Source organism: Bidens hawaiensis, unplaced genomic scaffold (genome assembly GCF_021521415.1).
Source record: "Bidens hawaiensis isolate Kalapana, Puna unplaced genomic scaffold, B.hawaiensis_p1.1 tig00017853_1, whole genome shotgun sequence".
NCBI lineage: Eukaryota > Viridiplantae > Streptophyta > Magnoliopsida > Asterales > Asteraceae > Bidens > Bidens hawaiensis.
In genome coordinates this window covers 149286-176579 of record NW_027492690.1, presented here as the reverse complement: position 1 = coordinate 176579, position 27294 = coordinate 149286, and the positions used below count along the sequence as shown (strand labels likewise).

Genomic DNA, 27294 nt, shown 5'->3' with positions numbered 1-27294 from the left:
TCGTCTCTCTCTCGGCCGTAATATGGTGAAGGATGTGTGTGTTTTTGAGTGTGTAGAGATTAGGATGGAAAGAAATGAGAGTTTAGGGTTTTAGGTTGGTTTAAGAGGGTATTTATACCTCTTGAAGCCCATGGACCTAAAGCCTATTACCACTTAATCTACCTTAATTAATCTAAGTCCATGATCCGTTCTTTACTCGATATTAATTAATTAATAACGCGAAATCACTAAACGTAACTTTCTTTATTTAACGTTATAATATTTTAGGATGTTACACGGTCTCTACTAAAGGTGTATTTGTTTACAACGGTCCGCGAGTAACGGATGACTAACTCCGTTAGTATGATGCTTATGTGGCACGTCTGGTTGTCAAAATTTTCTTATGTGGCGGCTTATGTGGCAAAATATCATTTTTTATTACTCTCTCTCTCTCTCTCTCTCTCTCTCTCATCCCCTCCCATAAAGCACATTTACCACCACCATTTGTTCTCAAACCTGTAACTTCTTTATCTAAATCATCTTCTATGACCTTGTAATTATCCGCACTATAAGTCATCCCCAAAATCAAGCACCCTAGAATCGCCCCTAAAACGAGCCATCTGCTTCCGATCAACCCTAAACACGCCGGTAATCAAGTTTCAGATCCAAACCCATACCTGATATATGATTCATCTCATAAACTAATTCTATCGGTGATTGTCTCTCGAACTTGAAATTGAAACCACAGGAAGAACGGTGACACGATGGTGATGAGTTGAATTGAAATTAAATATAAATTTGGTCAGCCATTGATACATGACGCACATCTTTTGTTGAGCTATATGTGGGTTCAATGGAGTGGCTAAGTAAAAGTTAGCATTAGGGTTTGAAAGGTTCCAACCATCACCACTGGGTTAGAGATTAGGGCTTGTCGGAGAAGGTGGTGGAGTCTTGTCGGAAAAGGAAGTGATGGCGGCGACGGTATTGGACAGAGAAGAAAGGGGAGATGGGAGGGAGTTGTTGTGCTGCAAGAGATGGTGGGTTGTGGTGGAGGGGTGGTGGCCAACAATGATGCTGACTGTGGTGGAGGTGGGTAGTGGCCGGCAACGATGGTAGGCTGAGGTGGGTGGCTGCCGGAAGTATTGTTGATGCAAGAGAGAGAAAATATTTAGATTATGATATTTATTATTATTATTATGCCTTGTTGCCATGTAAGTTGCCACATAAACAAATTTTGAGAACCAGACGTGCCACATAAGCATCATACTAACGGAGTTAGTCATCCGTTAGTTGCGGACCGTTGAAAACAAATACACCTTTAGTAGAGACCGTCACCAGCCAAGTGTAAAGTTGGGCCTGTTATTTGCCAATAGGGCATAATTGGGAGTATTTAAAACCAATTTTCCTTAAATATACATAATGTTTTTCATAAAATTGCATATAATTTTTTAAAAAAAAAATCGAGCCTAACGGGTGTCGGGCCGGGGGCCGTCGACCACCCAACCCTCCCTAAAGGCCGGCCCTGGTGGGGAGGGCGACGACCCAAGGCTCTCGCATTCGTTCTCACTAACAATTTAGGAATAGGTTGTTTAGAGAATTCTCGAGCGATCATATCAGATTCATCAATTAACGATTTAATGGGTGGACTAATGAGAACTCCAAATTAATTTAATGTGTACGTGGGGGCGGTGATCACAATTTTGAAATTTTCATGTTTCAGTTTATCAATTTGAGAAGCAAGTTTGTGATGTTTTAATCATAATATGGTGAACTGATCACTAATGTTTTAATTTCATAAATTTCATGTATTGTTCTATTTTGAGAACTATGGCATTTGTTTGTTTTTAATGTTTCAATTTGTATATTATAACTTCGTAAATTTCTATGTTAATTTTTAGAAATTATCTCTCCTAAATACCTATCCGGTAGGAAAAAACATAAAAAGAGGAAAAAAGTAAGGTGGGCTAATTTAAACTCTAATTTTGTTACTCTTGATGGCATATGGATTTTTTCACATGCCTCATGCCCCGGATTTTTATTTATTTTATTATTATCGGGGTCGGGGACGCCCTGCATATAGCATGTTATATTTTTATTTCGGTATAATTGTTTTTTATCAACACATATTTAAAAGAGCATTTGTATCACAAGTTAACGAAAGAAATAGGGTAAAGGTAAATTGCCTTTTAATTAATGACCAATTATAGATAGATATTGTTGGAATAAATGAAAGACACGTACCAAGTAATAGATGGCGTAAAGGAGAATATTCCTTCCAACATGACACCAACAAATCTGATCGAGACAAGGATTGTGCTTTTTGTTTTAGAGTAACGTGTTCTTGTTAATACAGTCGTACACTCAACTTTCTCTACTTTAGATAGAAGATAGACTAGTACTGTTTTAAGCAGGAGTGTTAATTGTGTCGGGTTGGTGGGTTAACGGGTTATGGATTGACGGGTTGAAATGTGTAACCCGAACATGACCCATATTACTATTTCATGTCAAATATTTCAAACATAACCCGCACACACATAAATTTAGGTCGACCCGAACACGACATGTTTAACCCACTTATCAAAAGAAAAAAGATAAACAAACTATATATAATTTAGAGTCGGTAGAGTAAATGAGTAATTTGATTTTTTTTTATTTTTTTAAATAAAAATCTTGAAAATGAATTGAAATTACAAATGTTTCATAAAAAAATGAAAAGCGAAAAAAAAATAGAAATGCAAATATAGTTATAAAGGTATTTTTTTAAGTAGTTAAACTAGGTTAACATGTCAACACGAACCGACCCATTTTAAACGGGTCTATTAGTTGACATGAACCCGACCCGATTTTTTAAACAGGTTGTATTAGTCAACCCAAAACTTGTTCTTTTATTCGTGTTGGGTTCGGGTCGTGTTAACAATTGTCATCCCTAGTTTGAGGTTATAATCTTTTGAACTAAATAAAACTAAGGGTGTTGCTACTGATGTAGATTGTTGCTTGTGGTTGATAAGCTTAAAAAGACAAAGAACTTGATGTTGATACGAAGTCATGTAGATGTGCATGATACTTTCTAATGGATGTGAACTGATTTGATAAAAGTTTGATATTAGGTGATGGTAATAAAATATATATGCTAAAGAACTTTCTACCGATGAGAAAGTTGATATCAATAAATAAATAAATAAATATGAAAATACTAAGCCTTACATTGATGAAAAACAGGTTTGATACTCAACTAGTTATTCTTGTTAAATCTTAGTCTAGGAGCATAAAACAAAATTAGCTGTAACAAGTAATGAACTATCAACTCTCAAATTACCTAAAAGTTTCCAAATTCAAAAAGAATAAGAAATACCCATTGCTCTATATTATGCTCAAAAAAGGACCTAGCGATATAAGTATGCATTTTTTTTAATAAATAACCCTATAATTGTGGCACTTTGTTAAGAAAAAAAGTGTACAATTAGATAATTTGTATCTGCTTTGGAGTATCAATATCATATAATGTTAAAAAAAGTAGACACTGAAAAAAGGGAACAGATCACATGGTTATGTGATTTTAAATCACATAGACGTGTAACATCTTTTGCACAAAATGTTTGACATTCATTAATTTGTAGGATTTTAAGTCCTAGAGACCGAAGAAATTGGGTTATGATGTAAACACAATTACACAACTACGCAATCCTCTCCAATTTAGAAAATTATGCATCATAAGTACACGAGTATGCAAACTCCAATTACATAGTTGTGTACAAGTTGAACACGTAATGTACTTCACGTAATCCGTAACACACAACCATATGTTTGGTCCATGGATTTCTCTCACTCGTATTGTACTTATACCAAAGAAGTTAACTTATAGTGTATACGTACTTGCGCAATATGCATTTAATCTTTATAAGAGCACACATGAATTTGTTTTTGAACACATAGTTTAGGCAACAAAGATATTCCGATAATCGATATCAATACATTTTTTATAACGTCGACTTTCTTATGTGTTATGTCATCGCGCTCTCCAATTTAGGGTGTCCGCTATTCTACTCTAACCAGACTGTGTTGTCTTAACCAGACTCATATTAATTTGTTAACCAGACTATGTTATATTAATCGATATGAATACATCAAAATTTTTAAAAGTTAAAAGTAGTAATAAAATCCACAAGTGTGTTTTTTACCTTTTATATAAAAACCCATGTTGTAAATAATGCAACATGGTCTCAGTTAAACTAGCAACAAACAAGATCTCATTTATGACTCCACTTAACTAACTCACACTCCAATGTCTCGGTCACCGATACTCCACGGTGGCGGTTTAGGACTCGCCGCCGTGGCGTACATCGCCGTCGACTACCTCCGCCACCTGTCACCGTCATGGCACGAGCTACTCCAGCCGCTGCTGTGGATCATACTCGCACTAATCGCCATCACACGTGTCCCGTTCTACAAACACTGGTCAGCTGAGCTCCGGTCAGCTCTCGTATTCATCGCCGCCTTGGTTTTCATGCTCTGCGCGTTGCTATACGAAATGATATCCGTTCGTTCTGTTACCGCTGTTCTCGGTCTCAATTGGCACGGGTAATTAGTTAATTAAATAACTGTTTTATTACTTGATTTGTTATTGTTTCAAACAACTAATGTGCTGATTATTATTTGCCTGAATTAGCAAGTTGTGTACTTTAGATCTGGTAAGTGTTTTGGATGTGGAAGTGAATTTGAGTGTGAAGTGGCTTCTAGATCTATGTGTGTGACTGTTGTTATCTGCTTTTAATTTAGCAGTTTTCCAAATTTAGTGTTGTATTTACTAACACATGTGTCATTCTGAACTATCTGTAATTTTACAACAGCGGTAACACATACTACAATGTAATTCTAGTACAGTGGAAATTTTTGTTTCCCTGATAAAGCACATAATCAACAAAACAAGACATGTGCATTAGTCAAAATGACAGAACACATGGTATATGGATGCTACTAGCCACTATAATAAAGAGAACTAACTACTAAAACTAGCCAAACATGACTCTTAGTCACTGAATATATCAAGAGTGTTTTGTAACTGCGTGATAAAAAATCGAGTACTATTACTCTATGTAAAGCACATGAAGCTAAGAACTTCTATTTGGCTTTTCAAAGCATATGTGAATTTGATTTACTGCCTGAAGAATATGACAAGATGAGCAAATGCTAGAAGAAGAGATGCATTATAAAGAATAATGAGAACTTGTAAGGTATTCTGTATTAGTGATCAACTAAATATAGGAGTACCTAATCAAACAATATCTACTAATTATGGTAATAATATAACAATAATAAACCCTAATGATATGTATTCTCTAATAGATTGTAAATGAAAGATGTTATGTCTGCTGGAGATAATTCTTTATATATATCGATATATAGTTTCCTCCTCTTCAGCAATATGAATATGTTGGATATTGAACTTGGTATGCTGGAGCAATTGACCGAATGAGTATGTATACACTTCGTATCCAAGTCTTTCAGGGAATATTTGGAATGATCTGATAGGAATTAACACAAGTAATGGGCAGAATAGATTATATATCCGAACAGAACAATTATATTGATCATATTACAGACATGTATATACATAGTGAATGCCTGAATTGGTAATTTGGACCATTGCACCTCTTAAAATAAGCGGTAGTTGGTTAACTAACTTAAATAACTGTTTTTTTAATCTATTAACGGATTAACTATCATAACGTACTATTGATAATAGCTGACTACAATAATAATAATAATAATTAAGTCTAGATTATATATTTAAGAATGTCAATGAAAAATTTCTTTTTATTGTTGCATTTCTTACCGAAAACAAACAAATAGAAATATAGCTCTGATTTCACTATTCTTTCAGGAATACTCCTCCTCTTCCTGACACTGGACAATGGATCTTGCTAGGACTGAACGAGAAGCTTCCTCAAGTGATTGTAAATATATTGAGGGCTCGAATTGTTGGATTGCATCATTACCTGATGCTATTTGTAATGCTTGCTTTCTCTGTGCTATTCGGTTCTATAGAAGCTCCTGGTCTTGGGATTGGTGCCCGCTACATGTTCACTATGGCGGTAGGTCGCCTTTTGCGGGCCATAAGTTTTGCATCCACAATTTTGCCATCACCTCGACCTTGGTGTGCTGCAACTCGGTTTGATGTCCCTCAACATCCGCACCGTTGGGCACAGAAGTTTTATGTCCCGTATGCTTCTGACTCCCATGCTATAAGAAATGTCATTCATTATGATATGGTGTATGGTATGTTCTCATGAGGCTTCTTTGTTAGTCATGTATCCAATAGTTTCATGCATAAACATTCTCCACCAAGAAATAAGATCTTTAAAAATAGTTTAGAAATATAATTTTCTGAAAACATGTATGCCACTCTTTGATATTATATAACAGAAACCAACTGATGAGCAATTGGCTCTCACAATTTTTAACTATGTATCTATAGGTTTGAGTTTGTATGTATTCTTTTGTTTTTTTTAAGTTTCATTTTCACCCCATATACTATATGTAATACGGCTTTAACCCATTTAGTGTTTGACACTAATTTGATCTTTCTCTGATAATTTTCGTTCGCTGACAACTTTTGTGTAATGAAACCATCATGAATAAACTACTTAATTTTGTAAAACACGTCGGGAAATTAAAATGTTCACTACCAGTCTGACTCTCGAAGTGATAACTTGCAACTTTATGTTTCTAATTTTTATTGGATTAGGTTGATACTATTGTAAACATTATTTTTTGCACACATTAACAGCATGTTGATATATTTTATCAGATAATGGTGTTGTGCAAGAGGATGAATATAGACCAAATTGGGGGTTGATGAGCTTCCTTGCTGATTTCCTCCGACCCATACATTCGGGTGAGTCAGCATGGATCAATTTGCTGAAGAAAGCCGGAGGCGGGTGCAATGATCTTCTATACAGTGGGCACATGCTTGTTGCAGTCCTAACAGCCATGGCCTGGACGGTATATCATAATTTGAACGCCACTTTTACCCCTTTACAATTTGACCACCAATGTTTTTAGCATATACCTCTCTCAAGTTTTAATAAATCTACAATAGAGACCTTCATCTTTAGCGTTCATTTTTATTTTAAGTTTCAATTTCACCCCTTATACAATAAATAACATACACTTTGATCATTTAACCTGATTTTTCTCCAATAACCTGTGTTCATAACATTTTTTAGATATCTAATTACACTTTTTTTTGTCAACATTCCAATGTAAATTATATCGAAAACATAGTTGCATTAAAAAAGAATATTGCTGGTTTCTCAAATTATACCAGCATTTGTCATTTGATTTTCTTTTATGCTTTCCTTTTATCATTTGATTTATTTTTTCTCTAATAACCTGCATTTGTTAGCTTTTAAAAAAAAAATATTACCAACATTTGTATGGGTATCAGTATTATCAAAAACGGCACCGGTGATCATTTTTAAGGTTTTCGATCAATGTAAAAACGTGCCGATATCTTTCTGGGTATATCAAGACTTTATGTTTTGGGTTTTCTCTTTCGGTTGCTACACCGAGCGCCAATACTCTTGGTACCTTAACAAACCGAACCGATTACAATGACGCATAACAAGGTGTACTTAATGAGTTGAAACGGGTGTAATGTAGGAAGCATATGGAGGTTTGAGTTCGGTTTTCATATGGATGCTTGTAGCCCATAGTGCCCAAAGAGAAATAAGGGAAAGACATCACTACACAGTAGACTGCATTGTAGCAATCTATGTGGGCATCATGTTGTGGAAGATGACCGGGTTTTTGTGGCCACTTAACAGCAAAAGATCAAGACTAAAGAAGTTAGAAAAGATTGAGGGTAAGCTTTATCAAGCTGCAAAAGATTCGGATTTGGAACAAGTACGGGACCTACTAGAACAAGTAGGCTCCACCGCCAAGGATCAAGTTGGTAAAGAGAGGGCTATGCGGTTTTTCGCTGGCGGGACCATCGTTTTCACACTCACGGTCGTTGTTTTGGCTTTTGTTTTAACCAGTGACGGGTAGGCTTAGTTGTTGGTGTGCGATTTTAGACCACGGATATAGGTGATAACTGAAATTCAATTGTTTGGTTGTATCTGTGTTAAGGGAACAAGTTGATAGTTTTTTGTTCTTCGTTTGTAATATGTTGTATAAGAAATGAAATTTGGTTACCACTTCTTAGATATTGATTAAAGGGTACAAGTGATTATACTGTCATTAGTGACTCATTCAACTAACATCTGACCTACAAAACATCTGATTGGTGAATTTGGAATCTAATTTACAAATATTACATATCTACATATCTATATATAAGATTTTCTACTTAACACAAGTTCTTGCCTAATTTATCACAGAACACAACACTTTAGGTATTGAGATAATGAGATCTCATTCATATTAGCTATTACTATTAGGAGGCACTTTCTAGTTTGTTCTAGAGCACTCATAGAAGAGAACATGGACTCATTAATTTTAATAATTATATTAATTATTTATACATGATTCATTGTGTTAAGTTAGTAAAATCAACATTTTCATTAAAATTTTCTTAAGTTATAAGGTTTGAGTGTTTGTTTTCAATAAAATTAAAAGGAAAAGATGATTTATAGCAAGTGGTTTGATAAAACCTTTTTTTTTTTTGGCATGATTATATATTTATGCATAGTGAAATGGCGAATATCTTGAAAATACGGACGATGTAAAACGATTACGGACACTATCTAGCTATCAAAATTACGACCGGCCGATATACTTGTTTTTGGGTGGGTAGGGGGAAACACGCTTGTGTCGACCTCACAGGAGTGTCCCTTCTTGTTTGGATTAGGAACACTGGATTTGTAGCAGGCCAGGCAGCATTGAAGGCGGCATCGGGCAAGGTTGCTAAACACGAGAGAGCTTGTTTGGAGAATCAACACGTGTTTATCCCCTTCGCCTTTGACACTTTTGGTTTCTTAGCTCCGGATGTCGTGGACCTTTTGAATATGGTTCAGAAAGTTGTGTATAGTAACGTATCAGCCCATAAGAATCAAAACTTTGTTTTTAGTCGGATTGGGTTTGCTATCCAAAAGGGGGTTGCGGCGCAGCTTGTTGTCCGCTTACCTGCCACTTCATTGTAAATCGTTTGGATGTTTCTATGAAATATAAAAGGATTATTAGATAATTATGCTAGGCATTCAAAGACAATTTTGTATAGTTTCAAATCTTGTGATTATAAAGTTGTAATTTGTTAATAGAATTTTATTGTTTAAAGTTCAATTTATACTTATTATTTTATTACTAAAACCAACAAACCATATTAAAACTAGAGTGTGACACATCAATTCCGCTTGACATCTCTCACAAAATATACGAAGACATTATTTATCTCTCATCACTTTATCCTATAAGCCTACACTCATTCATCAGTCGTAAACTTAATAACACATACTATTATTGAATCTATGATTTTTATCAAATATATATTTCAGAAGAATAATATAACAAATTATAAAATTGAACTAATCAAGAAAGGTCTTAACGATCAGTGGAGTATAAGTGGATGCTGACAACTTTCGTGATAATGTTTTCTATTTTCCTAAAAAATGCAATCTGTCATCATGATAATCACTAAGAAACAATGAAGTTATAGAAATGCTTTATATAGAAGCATGTGTTGATACAAACTCGTTTGAAGCACGTGCATTTGCTTGACCTAATACATTATTCAATGGACATACCATATGACTTGGTATAATGTTAGTTAGACAGAACATGTTATTCAGTAGACATACTTTGTTGTTCAATGTTCACTGGTGCATTATGGTTTTTGAGTGAGATATGAAAATATATTACAAACATGTGAATTAGGAATCTAACTGTTTGTTGTTTATATTTTGTTTCTGCTTCTTTGACTTAGGATCAGTGGAAACCTTGGTTGCCATTGGGGGTCTTTTTGGACTATTTTGGGGTTTCCTCATTTTAGACATGGTTTTACTATGATTTTTCCAAAATTACTTGCATACTTAGGAAACAAGTTTCCATATCTTTAAATATATGGAAAACATGATAAAAACTTACTCCATCCCATTGTTTATATCTTTCTTAGTTAAACAAGTCATATTAGGTCAAGTTCCATTCTTTATTAGATTTTTGTTTTTTTAATTTATAAATTTAAAGTAATAACATGAAAAAAAAAACAGATTAAGCAAACCGATATTTATGTCATCACATGAATATACAAGTTACGAATTTTCAGTTGTGTCGTGTTTGGATTCGTATAATTTCTTTGAGTTCGTGTTGGACTGTTAGGTGACAGTATTTCAAATCATAAAAAATCCCAATAAACTAAAAGGAATGGTACCTTCATATGTCTATAAATAAATAAATATATAATTTGACGCATCATTAACTTAAAAAAGACATTTGAGCAAGTTCATGTGTGCAAGCAAACCTTTCTTTGTACTTAATAGGTAACACAATTATTTTCATACAATATGTTGCACATGACACGCTTCATAATGTCTTACTATATCCTTTGATTATGCTAAAAATAAAATAATCAAAACCACATCTACACAAACGTCCACGTGCCTAGATAGGTTGTTTAAAATTCCCATATATTTGGTCTTTCACCTAAACTCGTGGTTTAGTCTCTGGCTCTCTTTTGACTTTAGACAAAGATATAACTATTTTATACTTGTAATCGAAGCTAATTTATTACACATAATGGCGTTTGGTTTAAGAAACAACCTTTGGAGTGTAAGTTTTGGTTAGCCAAATAATTCATACAAGTTAAAGTACAGTAACAAAAAAGTAAAAATAAACTAAAATAATAAAATATTAAATACACGTTGTTTTTCCTAATAAAAGTACTTCGAATTAATTACACTGATAGTCACCTGGTATGTATTAATTCGGGTTTTGGTTTCCGCTTTTAAAGAATTACACTCCTACTCCACTAGTTTGTTAAAATGTAAAACCAATAATCCCTTAGACCGTCCGTAGTGGCACGTTGTGCCAGACGTTATGGGCTATAACGCGGGGGTACACCGCCCCCCCTTGCGTTATGTTAAAAAAAATTTTTGCGCGTTGTATCTAAAACGCGAGAATGGCACGCAGATCAAAAAAAGTTACCGTTGGTTTGGAGCCGTTGGGGTTTTTTTTAAAAAAAATTAATTATATTTATACTATATAAACAAACCAAACTCATATTTTTTAACACATTCCTTTCAATCTACCAATTTACACAAATATTTATATCTTTTACACTAATATTTCTACCATCATGTTTCCAAACAACAACCAAAATATTCTCGGTTTCGGTCAATATGCCCGTCAAGCCAACCAAAATCCACAACCGAACCAATCTACCGCACCGACGCCAACCGTACCCGTCTCGCAAATGTATGACCCGCAAATGGCCGCGTACTTTGAACTTCTACAAAATTCTATGCCAAATGCGGTGCCCGGTTTCCAAAACCCAATGACAAACATTTTTGCGGGTTCGGGTTCCCAACCCGCCCCGGAGACCCAACCCGAGGTCGAGTTCGTGCCGGAGACACAACTCGAGGGCGGTTCGAGCCAACGCGGACGTTCGAAAAAACACGCAAAGAAGCCCGCCGGCGAACCTCGGGTTAAAAAGGCGGTGATATCGTGGAGTATCGACGAGTGCGTACTATGTGCTCGTGCTTGGTGCCAAATATCAGAAGATGCCAAATGCGGTAGGTTTTTAAAATGCATATATATATTTTTTAAATTTCTTATAACAAACATTAAACTTGTAATGTTTTTATTTTTTTAGCGAACTATCAAAAAATGGGGGTATTTTGGCACAAAATTATAGAGAGGTTTCACAACCTTGGCGGGGACTCGCGTCGAGAAAAAGATTCGTTACTGTCGAATGGGGCGACATAAACACCAAATGCATGGCTTTCCATACGGTTTTCTCTCGGATGAATCGAACTAGGAGTAGCGGTGTCTCGGACGCGGAAGTCATGGATAACGCGTTGGTTGAGTTTCAACATAAGGTCGGCGGGACCTTCAACTACTTTGGCATTTGGAAAGACCTCTTGAGGTTTCACCCAAAATGGGGCTTGGTGTTGGATGTCGATGCCGAAGCCGAAGGCGAGGGTGGTCCGCGTAAAAAAAAGTCTAAAACATCATCTTCGGTTGATCCAGACACGCCCCGTTCCGACGCTCGAAACTTCAACTTAAGCGATAATGACCCCGTGAATACTACTGACATGCCTCGGCCGGGGGGTAGAAGAACCAAAGGCAAAGGAAAGGGGAAAGGGGCCGGTTCGTCGTCGGCAACGGGTTCGAATCCCGAATTGGAAAGCCAATTCCAATTAATGAACTCTCGACTCCAAGATTTACACCAACTTGGAACCCAACGACTTCAAGTAAATTTGGACGCCGTCGACCTACTTCGAAGGAATGAGATGGACAAAGACATCGAGATTTTATCAAACGAGCTATCCGAAGACGACCCGATAGTCCAATCTCTAAAAGCCAATCGACGAGCGAAAATTTTAGAAAAATATAAATGAGTTTTAGTTTTATTAGTATTATTTATGTTTTTTTATTTTAATTTGATGTATTTTTTTTAATTTAGTTTAATGTATTTTTTATTTGGAAGTTTAATGTAATTTTTAATTTTATGTTAATTTATTTAAATGAATTATTATTTAAAAAAAACAAATAAAATTATAATGACTGGGCGCCACGTGGCGCATAACCCCTGGATGTGGAGAGTTATGACTACAGCCTGTTTTTGTACAAAACCATAACTCTGACTGGGCGCCACGTGGCGCATAACCCCTGGATGTGGAGCTTTATGACTACACATGGTCTTAGTGTCGATAGACATGCATTAAGTTGTTTAATAACGGAAATTATAAGTAAAGTTATTATCTTTAAATACTATTAAAGCAATACAATTTGTGCACATAGCCTTCTTCTAGGCTGTCCACATGTGCAATTCAGTCAGCAACTTTCTATTCTCATATTCTTTAATATGTTGTCACGTGTCATGTTCAGCCAATCACCCTATATTTAAACATTAACAATTCATAATTTTTCACCCTAAACATATTTTTCTCTCTTTCTCTATTAGCCGATCTCCTTTCACCCTCTCATGTATTCCGGCTACTCTAGATCTAGATTTGTATTAATCGTTTTCCGGTAAGTTTATATCTTATAATAAACTTTCGATTGTTGATATATGTATTTCCGGCAACATTATATTTTCTTACGGTTATTGTTTCCTCTAACCTTTTTATCTTTATTTTCATTGTTAACTGATTTTATTAAAATCATTTTAGGTTGTAAATCAAAAACGGCGATGAAGCTAATATGTAGACGTATTTACGTTTTCCGGTAAATTTTTCCGGTTATGTGTTATACCTATAACAATTGTTATTTTATATTTATTTGAAGTTTTATATTTTTCTTTCCTCTCAAATATTCCGGCTAATCTAAATCTAGATTTGTATTAATCGTTTTCCGGTAAGTTTATATTTTATAATGAACTTCTGATTGTTGATATATGTATTTCCGGCAACACTATATTTTCTTCTAGTTATTGTTTCCTCTAACCTTTTTATCTTTATTTTCATTGTTAACTGATTTTAATAGGTTGTAAATCAACATATTTAAACTTCTTTTAAATTCGGAAATTGACGAATCTTTCAACCAAGTTTTAAAGGTTTTAATACTCTCCATAATTTTAAACTCATTTTGTAACATCCTACTTTCGGTTATATTAATAAAATAAAGTTCGTTTATTTTATAGCGGGTCGTTATCGGTTTAGTTGAATAGAATATGAGATGGACTTGTGTTGGGTAAATGGATATGGGTTATGGACTTGGGTTATGGAGGAATGAAGGAAAGACCATGGGCTTAAGCCCATGATCAAAATATATATATACCCTTAATCCTCCATTTAATTCATTTACACATATCCCTTACACCTCTCAAACACACACACTTAAGCTCTCTCTCTCTCTCTAGCCTCTCTAGCCGAAATATAGAAGAAAAATCCGATCCCGGCCTAAGGTATGATAGTATTTTGTTGTATGAGCTTAAATCCGTTAGTTATGGTCACTAAACAACGAGCCGACACCGTTAAACCGTTTAAGTCACGAGATCCGGGTGGATTCGGGTATAAACCGAACCTATGATGAGCTTAGGAGTCACCCTAGCTTAGATCTGGATTGAACGGGAAGAAAAACGGTGAAAAACGAGCTAAAACCCGTTTTTCCGGCGAAATCGCGTTTTTCCGGCGGCTTTCCGGCAAAGGCGCCGCCGGAATAGTGGTACGAGGATAAGGAATGTCAGGGAATGTTCTGACATCCCCTTACCTAACCCTAGTTCTCTAGGGAGTAATTGACGAATTAGAAGCGATTCGCTAGCTGATTCGTCTAAGGGAATATAACGAACTAGCTTTGATTCGTGTACTAATTCGTTAAGGAAAGATTAGCGAACTAGCATGTCATTCGTTATGGAAATAAGGGCGAACTAGGCCATTCGCTAAGAGAGAGACGAATGAACCCCCTTCGTTATAGGGTTCATTCATTGACCAGATCAGTTCGTTAAGGTCCAATTCGCTATAAGGACCAGTTCGTTAAGATGCCTGATTCGTTACAAAGGCAGATTCGCTATAATGGCTAATTCGTTATGAATTCCCATTCGTTAAGAACTGAGTGACGAATTAGAACTTTGAAAGAATGTCAGAACAGTCCCTGGACTTAGAAAAGAATGATTTAATTACAAATAAACCCTGAACTTTTAAGTAGCATATTATTCAATGATTCAAAATGCTAATGGAAAATGTGATAGGACAGTTAATGAAAATAAAATTTTTCCAAGCTGACCTGGCAGCTTAACCCCAGCTAGGGGCTCTGCTCCTTGGACCCCGCTAGAGGCTGCCGCCCCTAGAACCCCGATGCCAGGGGCGCTACCCCAGGACCCCCGTTCGTTGAGGGTAATGATTAAACTAGAAAGGCGATATGTGTAGTGATAGTTTACTGAAACGTATAATTATTATACAGTTAGTCGTGCACAGCTCAAAAAGGGAATAACCGTAAACGGTGAACGCAACCGCATTGAGGCGAGTTTCTAGCCCCACTTCCTTGTTATATTTTCGGGGCTGTGTGCATACTCGATGTGATAGTTAATACACTTATCTTAAGTGGTAAGTGTATGCCTTGTATGATTTATGTATGATGATTGTTTGACGGTGCGTGAACGATCTTCGGATATTGCATGTACCGTCAGGTGGTAGTTAAGATATGATTGATAAGTATGATGAAAGATATGATGTATGTATGAATATATGATGTATGCATAATGTATGTATGTTATGATGATGGTACGTGAACGCTCTTCGAGGATTGCACGTATTGTCAAGGAAAGTATGTATGAACAGGTATGGTACAGTTACACGAAACAAAGGGACCATACCCTAATAATATCTGTGATGTTAGGGACCAGACCCTAATAATATCTGTGATGTTAGGGACCAGACCCTAATAATATCTGTGATGTTAGGGACCAGACCCTTATAATATCTGTGATGTTAGGGACCTGACCCTTATAATATTTGTGATGTTAGGGACCAGACCCTTATAATATCTGTGAGGTTATAGGGCGAAAGGCTATTTAAAACGTATGATTATGTATGTAAAGGAAGTATGAAGGTAAGAATGAAAGTATATGCACTTACGTGTGTATGTAAGAAAGTTAAGAGGTTAAGTATGAAATGTAAGAAGGTATTGTATGATTATGTGATTAACTAGAACTCACTCAGCGTAGCTGACTTTTAGTATGCACGAAGGTGAGTAGGATGAGGCAGCTCGCTTGAGGAGACACGTGGCACTGAATAAAGGGCTGGCATCGGAAGACTCAAGACGTTTAAGTTTAATGTTTTATTTATTTTGAAAGACAAGATGTTGTTTTAAGACAAGAGGTGTTTTGTTATGAAATGTTTTATGAAAGCTTTTATATTCCGCGAATGTTTTAATTAACTCTGATATTTAGAACTGCGTTTATGAGTAAATCCAACACGAAAGTAGGGCTACCGGTAACGGGGCCTTACACATTTCAAAATCTTTCCATAATTTTTTGAAGTTTTTAAATTAACCGATTTGATTTTCATATTTTTAAATATTTCTAAATTAATTATTCATATTAGTAAAATAAAAACCGATTCGATTTTAATTTTTGTGATTTGGCATTAACTAAAATAAGTTATCATTTTAATATTCAAAAAACTATTGTCAAACTAAAAATACTTACAATAATTGTAATGTAATCTTACTTTAATTTACGTGAATATTAATTATTATTTAATACTAAAATAATAACCGCGTTATTTTAGTACACAATATTCAAATTGACATAATTTTTAATCAATAATTAATATATATCATAAATTAAATAACCATTTTAGCATCATTCTTAAATATTATTCGGCACATATGATTTAGTGAATAATATTAAACATGACAACTTTTCATAATTTATTAATATTATTATTTCCATGAATCAAGATATTTTAAATTATTTATATCTTTACACGGAAGACCAAATTTAAACTTAAAATTTCGGTCACTTATAAGTTTACCATTCGATATCGTATTCTTCATTGATTTCCATCATAACTACATCCAAATTTCAATATTTTCGCTACAACCATGTAATTTTTTCAACGAATTATTAATATATATTTCACTTTTTTTTCAAAAATTAAATTAATCACATATTAATTTCTTATTGTTATTATTTATAGTAGATTTAATTGATTATGAGATTCTACACCCGAAACATAATTTTCTTTTTATATTCACCGTTTTAAATTTGGTTATGCATGTTCAATTTTTTTTTTTGAATTTTTGTTCACAAAATATTAATGTCACTAAATTTCTCAATAATGTATAATAAACACGTATTATATTTTTACCCATTTTAACTAATAAGTTTTTTAAACATAATATAAATCTTCTAATTATAACATCTAAATAATTTGATAGTCTAAGTTTTCATAATGTTTTCAAAGAATATTAAAAATATTTGATAATTTATTTTTTGTACGTTTATATTTTGTTTTCATTGATTTTGCATCATATTTTTCACTAATTATTTTCAAAGTAAACATAAAATTTTTTAACCTTTCCAAAGTTATTTGAAAATTCATTTATTGTAAAACGTTTTTAAGTTTTCAAAGTTTAACAAAATATTAATGTCAGTGATTTAAAAGTTTGTTGCAAGATTGATCAAAAATCAAAAAAAAATTCATAGTTTTTTAAAGTTGACTAATTCCAACTTTTTTATATTTTGTAACTATTTTGAAAATATTTCAAAACGGGTTGTTTTAAAAGAGTATCAAATTTGTTAGATATAAAATGACGGCCAAAAAAGGTTTTTATTGATATATATTTTCGATTTAATGGTTGTTAGAAAGATGTTTCATGTTGTCATTTTACTTTTTTGTTGTTATATGTTATTTTTTTTTAATAAAAACAACTTTATTAATGTTCAAATGTTACTCATTATTAAATATGTTATCATGGTATATTTAATTTGGATGCTATTGTTTTATTATATTTTCAGGTGGTGAAGGATACTGAGTTTCTTTTGGTAGAATATTTGAAGAAATTGTTGGTGGTTTAATATGAAAGAACATGTTTATGTCTTTTGTTGATGTTTTTTTGTTGTTTGATGTACATTATCTTATTGTAACTTTTAACTTTAATAACTAGACAATGTAAATGGCTAACGTTTTGGTCTAAAAGTTTGAAGAAGTATTGTGTTGCTTGAATTTGTTGTTTATATTTATTATGTTTGTTGACATGTTTTTCTACCCTTGTGTAACACGGGCTATACCATAGTATACAAGTATACCACAGTCAGTGACTCATCTTAATGGAGACCCCCTCCCCTCTCGATTTTTCGCTAAGTGTCTAAATTTAGACAGAAATACAAATTTTGTCATTTAAACATACATGAATCATGTTTAAAATGTTTACTTTCATGCAATGTTGATTTGATTTTCGTCCTTTAAGCTATGTTTAAACTGTTTACTTTCAGATGATGTCATTTACATGTTATGTTTATTTGATTTTCGTTTTTAAGTTAAATGTCATCCAATTCTTCATTAAGTTAATGAAGTTGAGTAACATGTGAGGACTAGGGCTGTGCAACGGTTCAGAACCGCGAGAACCGAACCGGAACCGGAACCGATCCGGAACGAAAATGAGTGAAAAATAGAACCGGAACCGGAACCTATTATAGTAAACTAGTTCGGTTCCAGAATCGCTAAAACCGGTTCTCGCTAAACGGTTCTGGCTAGAACCGGTTCGATAATTTATTTATTAAATGAGTTATGCAAACTTTGCAAATTGTAAAAGTTTATACAATTGTATTGTTGGACTCGGTCTGCCCAAGAGACATGTTAAATTGATGTGGCTAGTACGTTATGATCCAAGTCGGATCATACCCAATAACAAGCTAGACAAACACCGATAATATTCGTTCATATATGATGTGATCATAACAAATGAATATTAACACTTGAGTTATTTGGAAAGGGGTTTCTAAATAAAATGTACTTGTGTAATAAACAAATCATATGGATGATTTATGTTTTATGAAAGAACATTACATAGTGTTATTTAAGTTGGTTAAATAACAATATGTGAGTAATAATAACCAAGCATGTCTCTTAACATATAATAGGTTTTATAAATTATAAGTTATAAACTTATAAAAGTATATATGTATGGATATATATATATATATATATATATATATGTTTAAAGTTTTATAAAAGAAAAAGATAATAACTCTTTCAAATGTAATATTATTATATGTTTGAGTGGAGACATGCAAGGTGAGTGGAGACATGCAATGGTTATTATTGGTGGAGAGAAAGATGTCTTTAGATAAAACCAAGTCTTTCTCTTTCATTCTTTCATAACCACATAATTTCCAAGTAAACTTTTCTCTCTTCCTCTCTTGGGTACTTTCATCCAACATAAGAAAAGAAGAAGAAAATTTCAAGTGCAATTCCTAGCTAGAAGTGGTGTGTTGTTGAAGCTTGGGGTATGCTAGCTTGAGGAGCTTCCATATTCAAGTTCTTACCTTTCAATCATCATCTCTTTCACCCGGTTTTGTCATATTGAAAGGTAGTAGTAACATGCATGGACTTACAGTGACATGCATGTATTTGATAGTGTGTAATTCGCATTTGGATCCGGGTTTGGGTTTTGCATGTTTAAAATTGGTTTTATACATATCATATTAACAAGATTTAAAACTTTTATATCCGCTGTGTTTTTGGTAAAATAGGGATTTAATCACTTTGATAATCTTGTTAAAACCCAACATGTATGTCTTCTTTCACGGTAAAACTAATTTAGATTACAACATGAACATCCATTATATTTTTTATTAAAACCTAAGTATTGAAGTTAAATAAATCATGAGCAACGATAAATTAATGGAAGACCATATCATTTTATATTAAATTACGTTGATAGCTTATTTCAAATTGATTATGGTTGCTAGTTCTTGAACGTAAAGAAAGAAGATTTGAATTAAAAAATGATTAAATGGATGCCGATTAATAAGTTACTCTATACAAAATGGGGATTGGTAAATTTATTTAAAACGTTTTGAATATTCCGGTTCTTCGGTTCCAAGTCTAGAACCGCCAGTTTTAACCGGAACCAAACCGGAAACTGTTTAGTGCAAATTCTGAGAATCGAGAACCGAACCGGTACACACATTAGCGGTTCTGAGGCACCGGTTCAGTTCCGGTTCCTCGGTTCTGATGATTCCGAACCGTTTTTTGCTCACCCATAGTGAGGACGTTTTGGTGTGATAGTTGGAGGTGCAAAATGACATATTTGAGCAGGTGGAGGACTTGCAGCAAAATAAATATTCCTGAAAACCCGAGGGCTGAAGTCTCTGACACACACACACACCGGCAGCAACTGATTCCATATCATATCATATCTCTCTTTTCTCTTTCAAAGATATCTCCCTCCAATGGCCGTTTCTCTACCAACATCCACCAATCATATCACGCTCTTAACTTCATCCTCTACCTCATCGTCCAAGCTTTCCAGTTTATCATCTCTGCAATGTCACTCACACCTTCCTCGTCACACGCTCACTTATCATCGCGTCACATCTAAGCCTCGGACGCTTCACATAGTAATCTCCGATTCTTATCTTTTTCTATCGTCTATATAATAATATTATTTGTCTTCTTATTGCTCTTATTTAGCAAGTCAACTGTAAATTAGGTATCTCTGTGTGATTAGGTTTTTGCTTTCAGAAAATTGTTATGTAAATGAGGATAATATATTTGATAATAAGAATTAATTTAACATTTCGTTTAATAGAATTTGGAATTAATAGAAGCTCAATATGTGCAGTGTGAGTATCAGTTATAATAGGTTATATGTGTATTCAGTAATTTCTTCTGTTTGGCACTTTGATACCATCGAATTCAAATAAACCAGAAAAAGTCAAATGTAAAATGTAACTTCTCTGTCGTGCGAGAATGTTGGAATGATAGTTTGATAAGGTATCAGATGGAATATTGAGGAACTTGATGATTCTCATACATGGTTTGTAAATACAAATTAGGATGTTATTTTAAAATAGCTAAAACTCAAAGGTGCGATGTTATTTGTTTAAAGAGATCGGGAATCCTTGCTTGATTAATAATACCATCCTTGAGACAAAAAAACATTCTTATGAACAGAGGTGAAGTATCATGATCTGAATGATACACATATACAATAATAAATGATACATTAACAAGTATAATCAGGGAAGTAAGCCCATGAGCATTACAACTAAACTATGGGTGGAGGTTTTTCGAGCATTAGTTGAGATTTTAGACATGGTTTTGGGAAATCAATCAGCTTTTATGTCATAAATGGGATTGACAACCGAGGTTATTTCTTGAATATATGACAAGAGATAATTATAATGATATATACATTATGTTAGAAAAGAAATATGATAGTGATAAGCTTTTTTGAGAAGATGAATGTTGTTAGAATATATGCTAGTGTGTTTGAAGATATGATGAGCTCATAGTAATGAGTATGAAAGCATGTGATTATGCTATAGGCTTGCTCCATAGTCAGCATCATTTTTTGTGCTTATAATCGAGCTTACAAGATGATTATGCTTTTCACATATACTTTTTTGCCCCACGATGAAAAGGACCATCTTTTAGAGGCGTTTACTTTGTCTTAACTCAACTGCAAGTGGAAATCATTTTATATGCTAGATTCAGTTTTCTGGACATACAAAAAATGTTTTTTGTGTTATTTTAAACTGAAGAACGCACAACATCATGCACTGTAGTGTTGCTTTTTATTTTTTAGATATTATTTTCCAAGTGTTCAACAGTTACATATTTCACATCTTGTAAGTTTTAAAATCTCAGGGAGATACCCTACTTTATTAATTTTCTTGTAAATGTTTACAACTGCTCTATGCAATAAGCATTTCCTAGTGGTAGTTTGAACCAAATTTGATCACTATTTAGCATAAAGGAGAAAATTGAATTTTTGAGAGTCAGTGGCAACGAATGCATTGATGATTTGCTGTGACTGGTGGTTGTCTAATTTGATATTTTGAAAAAAGGAAAAACTAACTGCTGACGAATCAGGTTGCAGCAAAGAAGCAAACATTTTCGTCTCTGGATGACCTACTTGAAAAGTCTGAGAAGTCCGTGTTGGTCGACTTTTATGCAACTTGGTAAAACTCTTATCTCCCTCTGTATGCATTCTTTTTTAAGTTATGTGAAAATGAAATTATAATTCTACATGTTACCTGCAGGTGCGGGCCGTGCCAGTTTATGGGTCCTATACTGAACGAAGTGAGTATTAGCATGGGAGACAGTCTCCAAGTGGTGAAGATTGATACTGAAAAGTATCCTGATATTGCAAACAAGTATAGCATTGAGGCCTTACCAACTTTCATCTTGTTCAAGGATGGAAAACCATGTGACCGTTTTGTAAGTTTTGTTTTTCTTTTTTATAAAACAAACCCGGCCAAAATAATAGTAACACATCAAATGTTATATTGGTTGGTTTCAGGAAGGAGCAATGGCAGCAAAGCAGCTCATCGAGAGAATTGAGGCTACCCTGGCTAAGAGTTAATGGAAGGAGCTTTACATTTCAAAATTGCTACTTGGATTGAATATTTTTATTAGTGGTTTTTCAACTCCATTTCTGGTTAATAGAAAGTTTGTTTTTACATTTATAATCATAATCATGTATGTTTCATTCAAACAACTTTAAAAACAGTTGACTCTTGAAAGATCTTTTTTTTATATAGGTTTTTGAAAACAAATTTGTACTTGTGGGTCTTTTATGTTTAACTGATACGGGGGTATCTCATATCGGACAAGTGAAAAAAGTTCGTAACTGGTTCAAATAGTAGGGTAGGTAATATAGTGGGCTTTGATGGTGTAGCAGGCAACTAGCAGGGGCTCCGTCAAGAGTTTAAATCCTACAGTAGACAGGTTTGGTGGATGTAGCTGTTTAAAAACGGAGGATTTGGAGCCTGGAATCTGGATTGTCAAGTATGTATGGCTCATTTGTATATTAATGCAAAAGTAGTTGTAGGTTCGAGGCCCATGACCCCAGGCTAAGAGGTTAGTCACATCTAGGGCTGTCCAAACCGCTCGTCACTTGAACTCGCTCCCCGCTCGCTCAGAAATTGCTCGAAAAATGCTCGCTCGTTTTTTCGCTTGATTGAAAATGAGCCGCTCTGCCCGGTTCGGTTTGTAAACGAGCCAAGAAACAAGCAAAGGTCCGCTCGGTTCGGTTCGGCTCGAATATTTTTAATTTATTTTATATATAACTATATATGAACAAATATATAAATATATAGGCAAAACACGTAAATATAAGCTTACAATTATATTCACCCCTTAAAATTTTTCATATTCTGTCTTTTATAGTTTTATTTGTTCGCTTCAAGTTTTTAGATTACTAGAAGTTTGTTAACATGATTATTATATCTCACTTCAAACTTATTTTTAATAAAAATTTACAATCTATTACACGTTTGTCTAAAAACTACTAATTTATTTATAAAATATATTATTTACAACCTTCAAATTTGTTTCTTATTGAAAATTTTAAAGTGAAAGTGAAACAAATAATGCTCGAAATCGCTCGATGTTCGATCGAAAAATGCTCGATTCGATTTTGGCTCGTTTCGGTTTTCGCTAGGTTCGAATTTCAGCCATTCGTTTCGGTTCGATTATAAACGAGCAAGGCTTCGCTCGGTTCGGCTCGGCTCGTGAACAGCCCTAGTCACATCTAGGAGTCGTAGTCAAGCCCTTTAAAAGCAACTCAACGTAAAAGTCTTTACAAAATAGCAGATGGTCTAATAATTAGGAAGAGGGTGGTTGTTGTGGGGGACTTAAAAATCAAGTGTTATGTCATGTTTAAGCTCTACTTTTTTAATATTGTGTTGTGATTCAAAGTCCTTTATCACTTTAAAGCCCTCACTTTATGTTGAAAATATACCTTGTCGTCCGGTAACATGTTGAAGCCCCTCCCTGACTGCCGGTATGCTAATATTTAAAGCCATGCTACATTAGCTTTTAAAGCTCCTTTTTCCATCCCACAACAAGAAGTCTAATTAGATACCTAAAGCCCTTGAGCTTCTGAGTTGTTTTTATAAGCTTGAGCTTGTGTGTGGTGCCTTAAACGAGTGAAGGCTCGAGCGTAGATGTAAATTGTGAAATTAAAGTTCGAACTTAATAACGTAAAGCTCATTAAGACTCAACAAGCTTAAATAAAATTACTCATACAAAGTTAGAGCAATGGCGAAGCTTGTATTGTGCTCAGCTAGCTCCAGCCACCCCCGTTTTTTTCTCAGTAGTGTAAATTTATGCGTTTTCGTTCAAAATCTTTTATACGTAGTGTAAATTTACTCGTTTTCGCTTGAAAATTTGAGCATAACAACCCTGGTTTTTGAAGTTTTTATACGTATTGAGTCTGGCCAGTGGCCACCGTAACATTTTTGTCCAACCTTTGTCACCGGCTTGTTTGAGCTTTATCTCCGTCCATGGTGGTATTTCTGCTTGACCCCTTTGTTGAATGCGTCGGTTGGGCAAGGAGAGACATGGAGATGGTTGCAGCAGAAAGCATCGAAGCCGGAGTAGACCTAACACCACCACTCTCACCAATCTCCTACTCCCTCCACGACTCTTTCCTTCAATCCTCCGACCGCCCAACTCTTACTCCACCAAACCAAACGCCCATTCAAATCTCACCACCGTATTCACGGCCTCATGACCAACCGTCACAGTCTCCTTACATCCACCCTTCACGACGACCTCTCTACCTCAATCAAAAACGACGCTATGGCCATTGCAAAAACAGAGGTTATAACATTACAAGACGCGGAGGCGGTATTGTGCGTGGTGCTAACGAACGCCGTGGAGGTGCAGGATAGCACCTGGGATTGCGGTGTACGATACTACTTTCTCCTGGATTAACCATAGCTGTTCTCCAAATGCCTGCTACCGGTTCCTACCGCCCGAGGCTCCGAGTGGTGGCCAACGGTGTCTCATCGCTCCAGCTTGTTCCGAACCGATTGACGATTCTGAGTTGTTAACTGGTAAGGTGTCTTGATTGAATTGGTACTGTTGTGTGGATGCTGAATTTGTTGTTTGTGTGAAATGACACAGGATCGGGTGGTGGTCCGAGACTAGTTGTTAGGAGTATAAAACAGATAAGGAAAGGGGAGCTGGTTACCATTTCGTACACAGACTTGCTGCAGCCGAAGGTGAACAGACGTGACATAAAATGATTATTAAACAAGCACGCAATCGAACTTAGTAAAATAGTACTCATAGGCTCATAGCAAAGCTTTTGGTAGAGCTTAAAGGATGGCAATGGGACGGGTTAAGAACGAGTATTACTAATCCCAGTATTATACTTGATGGTAAACTGTGTCCCGTGCCAGGCCTAATACAATCAGTGAATAAGATATAGTTTGTTAAGAAATACAAGGTTTTTCTTATTATTCTACTTCTTATATTTATAGCAACTAAAACATATTATATATGATAAATTACATTCAAATTAGCATCATCATAAAAATGTTTGAAATATCTAGAAAATGTACATTTTATGATGATATAAGTTCATACTTACCCTAAAAAACCATCACATAATATGAAGTCTTTCTGTTCTGTTCTAGGAGTTGAGGCAATCGGAGCTGTGGTCCAAGTACCGATTCACATGCTGCTGTCATCGGTGTGTTGCAAATCCTTTAACATATGTTGATCAGCGTCTACAGGTAACAAGTTTTGTGATGACATTCAACCATACAAGAATAGATTCTGATGATGAATATATTCTCTATGTTTTCTAGGAAACTTGTGGGAGCAATGAGTTTCTTACAGAATACATAGATGATGCAGTTGATGATTATCTATTGTATGATGATGCTAACTCTTGTTGCAAGAAGCTTGAGGACACTCTTTTAAATCATGAACTTAGGTTACATCCACAAAACCATTTGTGTTTAAACGTGTACACGACTCTTGCTTCCGCATATTCGAGTGCAAGTGCAACCGCAATGGAGGATGAAGATGGTTTAAAAATTAAGCGATTCAGCGCTGCATACTCTCTCTTACTCGCACTACTAACTCATGATCTCTATCTCAAGGAATCTAGTTTAGTTGTTTTGGTGTCAAATTTTTGGGTCGGTGCTGGCAAATCATTAATAAATCTCTCTAAATGTTTAGTGTCTTCTGGTTCGAGTAAATTGGTTTTAAAGTGTGAATGTGGGATTGCTGATGTATTTGAAGAAGCTAATTTTGAGGTATTGAAGGAGAAGGTTTTCAAGTGTATGATTGACGTAACAAGAGGGGTGAATGTGTGGAAGTTTTTGGTAGTTGGAAACGATTATTTAGAAGTTGTTAAAGATCTCATGGATTTGAGATGGTTTGAGTCAACAAAGACAGTGGCTGAAAATGCTTCATCAGTTTCAAATGTTTGTGACTACCAAGATGTTTTTGGGTTAGGTGCTCATTGTTTGTTATATGGAGGGATTCTGTCCAACATTGGTGGTGGACACAATTCACATTTGAGTTGTTATGTTCGACAGCTTTTGTGTGAATTATCGATTATGAAGTATGATGGGAGAAGTTAGGGGCTGTTTGGTAGCTCTTATTGGTGACTATGTTAAGAGACCATCTCTGAATCAGTCAGAGGTAGAGTGTGTTTGGTTCATTAAAAAGACACATCTCAACGGTTCATGGATCCTCTTAATGGGTAAGTTTCAGAAATATAGCGAGTTTACGTTAAGTTTTACTATGACCAATCTACTGTTATCCATTATATGATCTTTTTTACAACCTTGTCGTCTAGTACTTTAGAATTGCAAACTCAAACCCCTCGTGCCTTAAGCATAGACGCAAACCCTTGTGTAATTTTTGACATTTTCGTACATGTGGTCATATTTTAGCTGTTTGAAGTTCGAATTTTCTGAAATTCTTTTGTGAATTTGTCTTATTTAGGGGTCTAAATACACTGTTTTATTTGGAGAGCACCATTGAACTGCTTACCACAAAATCTGCTTTGGCAGCTAGTGGTATATGCATTACTATCGACATGTATGCAATGTGCGGATGTTTCTCTGAAACCGTGGATCATCTGCTAGCAGCTTGCGTCTCGGCTCGATTGATTTGGTCAAGCTGTCTCAAGCAACCTTAGGTTAGTGTCAAAGTTAATACTTAATACCCACTATGGGACGACCAAAGAGTTGATGGAGCTCCCTGAAAAGGCACATTTTAGTTTTTACCTTGGATAAAAAAACAGGTGTTCCAAACAATTGTTGCAACTACATGCTGGCTTATTTGAAGAGTATTAAACGAGCTTATTTTCCAACAACAAATCGGTCTCACTAGTAGAGGTAATTTTCCCACTTTGGATTGGAAGAAGTGACTCGGTTTTAATTTTATCGTATTTTGTTTCTGTTTTATATATTTCTTATTCTTTGCAGGCACTTTGCTTGGTTTTCTAATGTGAAAATAAAATGATGTGTGTTAGGATGAGCTCGGTAATAGAATAGTATCAAAAGTACTGATCCCGAAATTCGCTAAGATGAGTACCGGTACTGAAAATGCTCGCTATGGTATGGTACTGATGTGGAATGCCAAAAATGGGTAAAATATCAGTACCATATCGATCCCAAAAACCTCAAAAGTGGGTACCGAAATACTCAGCTTTAGTAAAGCTGAGGCAGATTCA

General features: G+C 34.9%; 2 protein-coding genes and 1 pseudogene across 3 annotated transcripts; all 3 read left to right on the top strand.

Annotated features, from left to right (window-relative positions):
- Positions 1-4226: 4226 nt before the first annotated feature.
- LOC143554768 (protein PHLOEM UNLOADING MODULATOR-like) lies at positions 4227-8184 on the top strand. Its single transcript, XM_077044456.1, has 4 exons — positions 4227-4557; positions 5861-6255; positions 6788-6981; positions 7642-8184. The coding sequence occupies exons 1-4, from the start codon at positions 4262-4264 to the stop codon at positions 8026-8028; spliced, it is 1272 nt and encodes a 423-aa protein (XP_076900571.1). The 5' UTR covers positions 4227-4261; the 3' UTR covers positions 8029-8184.
- Positions 8185-20030: 11846 nt separating this feature from the next.
- On the top strand, positions 20031-22334 carry LOC143554745 (uncharacterized). The gene is made up of 4 exons (XM_077044440.1): positions 20031-20203; positions 21681-21769; positions 21851-22028; positions 22111-22334. The coding sequence occupies exons 1-4, from the start codon at positions 20036-20038 to the stop codon at positions 22171-22173; spliced, it is 498 nt and encodes a 165-aa protein (XP_076900555.1). The 5' UTR covers positions 20031-20035; the 3' UTR covers positions 22174-22334.
- Positions 22335-24141: 1807 nt separating this feature from the next.
- On the top strand, positions 24142-27040 carry LOC143554743 (protein SET DOMAIN GROUP 41-like; annotated as a pseudogene). The gene is made up of 4 exons (XR_013139073.1): positions 24142-24652; positions 24723-24820; positions 25238-25336; positions 25412-27040. The product of XR_013139073.1 is annotated as a protein SET DOMAIN GROUP 41-like (transcript).
- Positions 27041-27294: the final 254 nt, after the last annotated feature.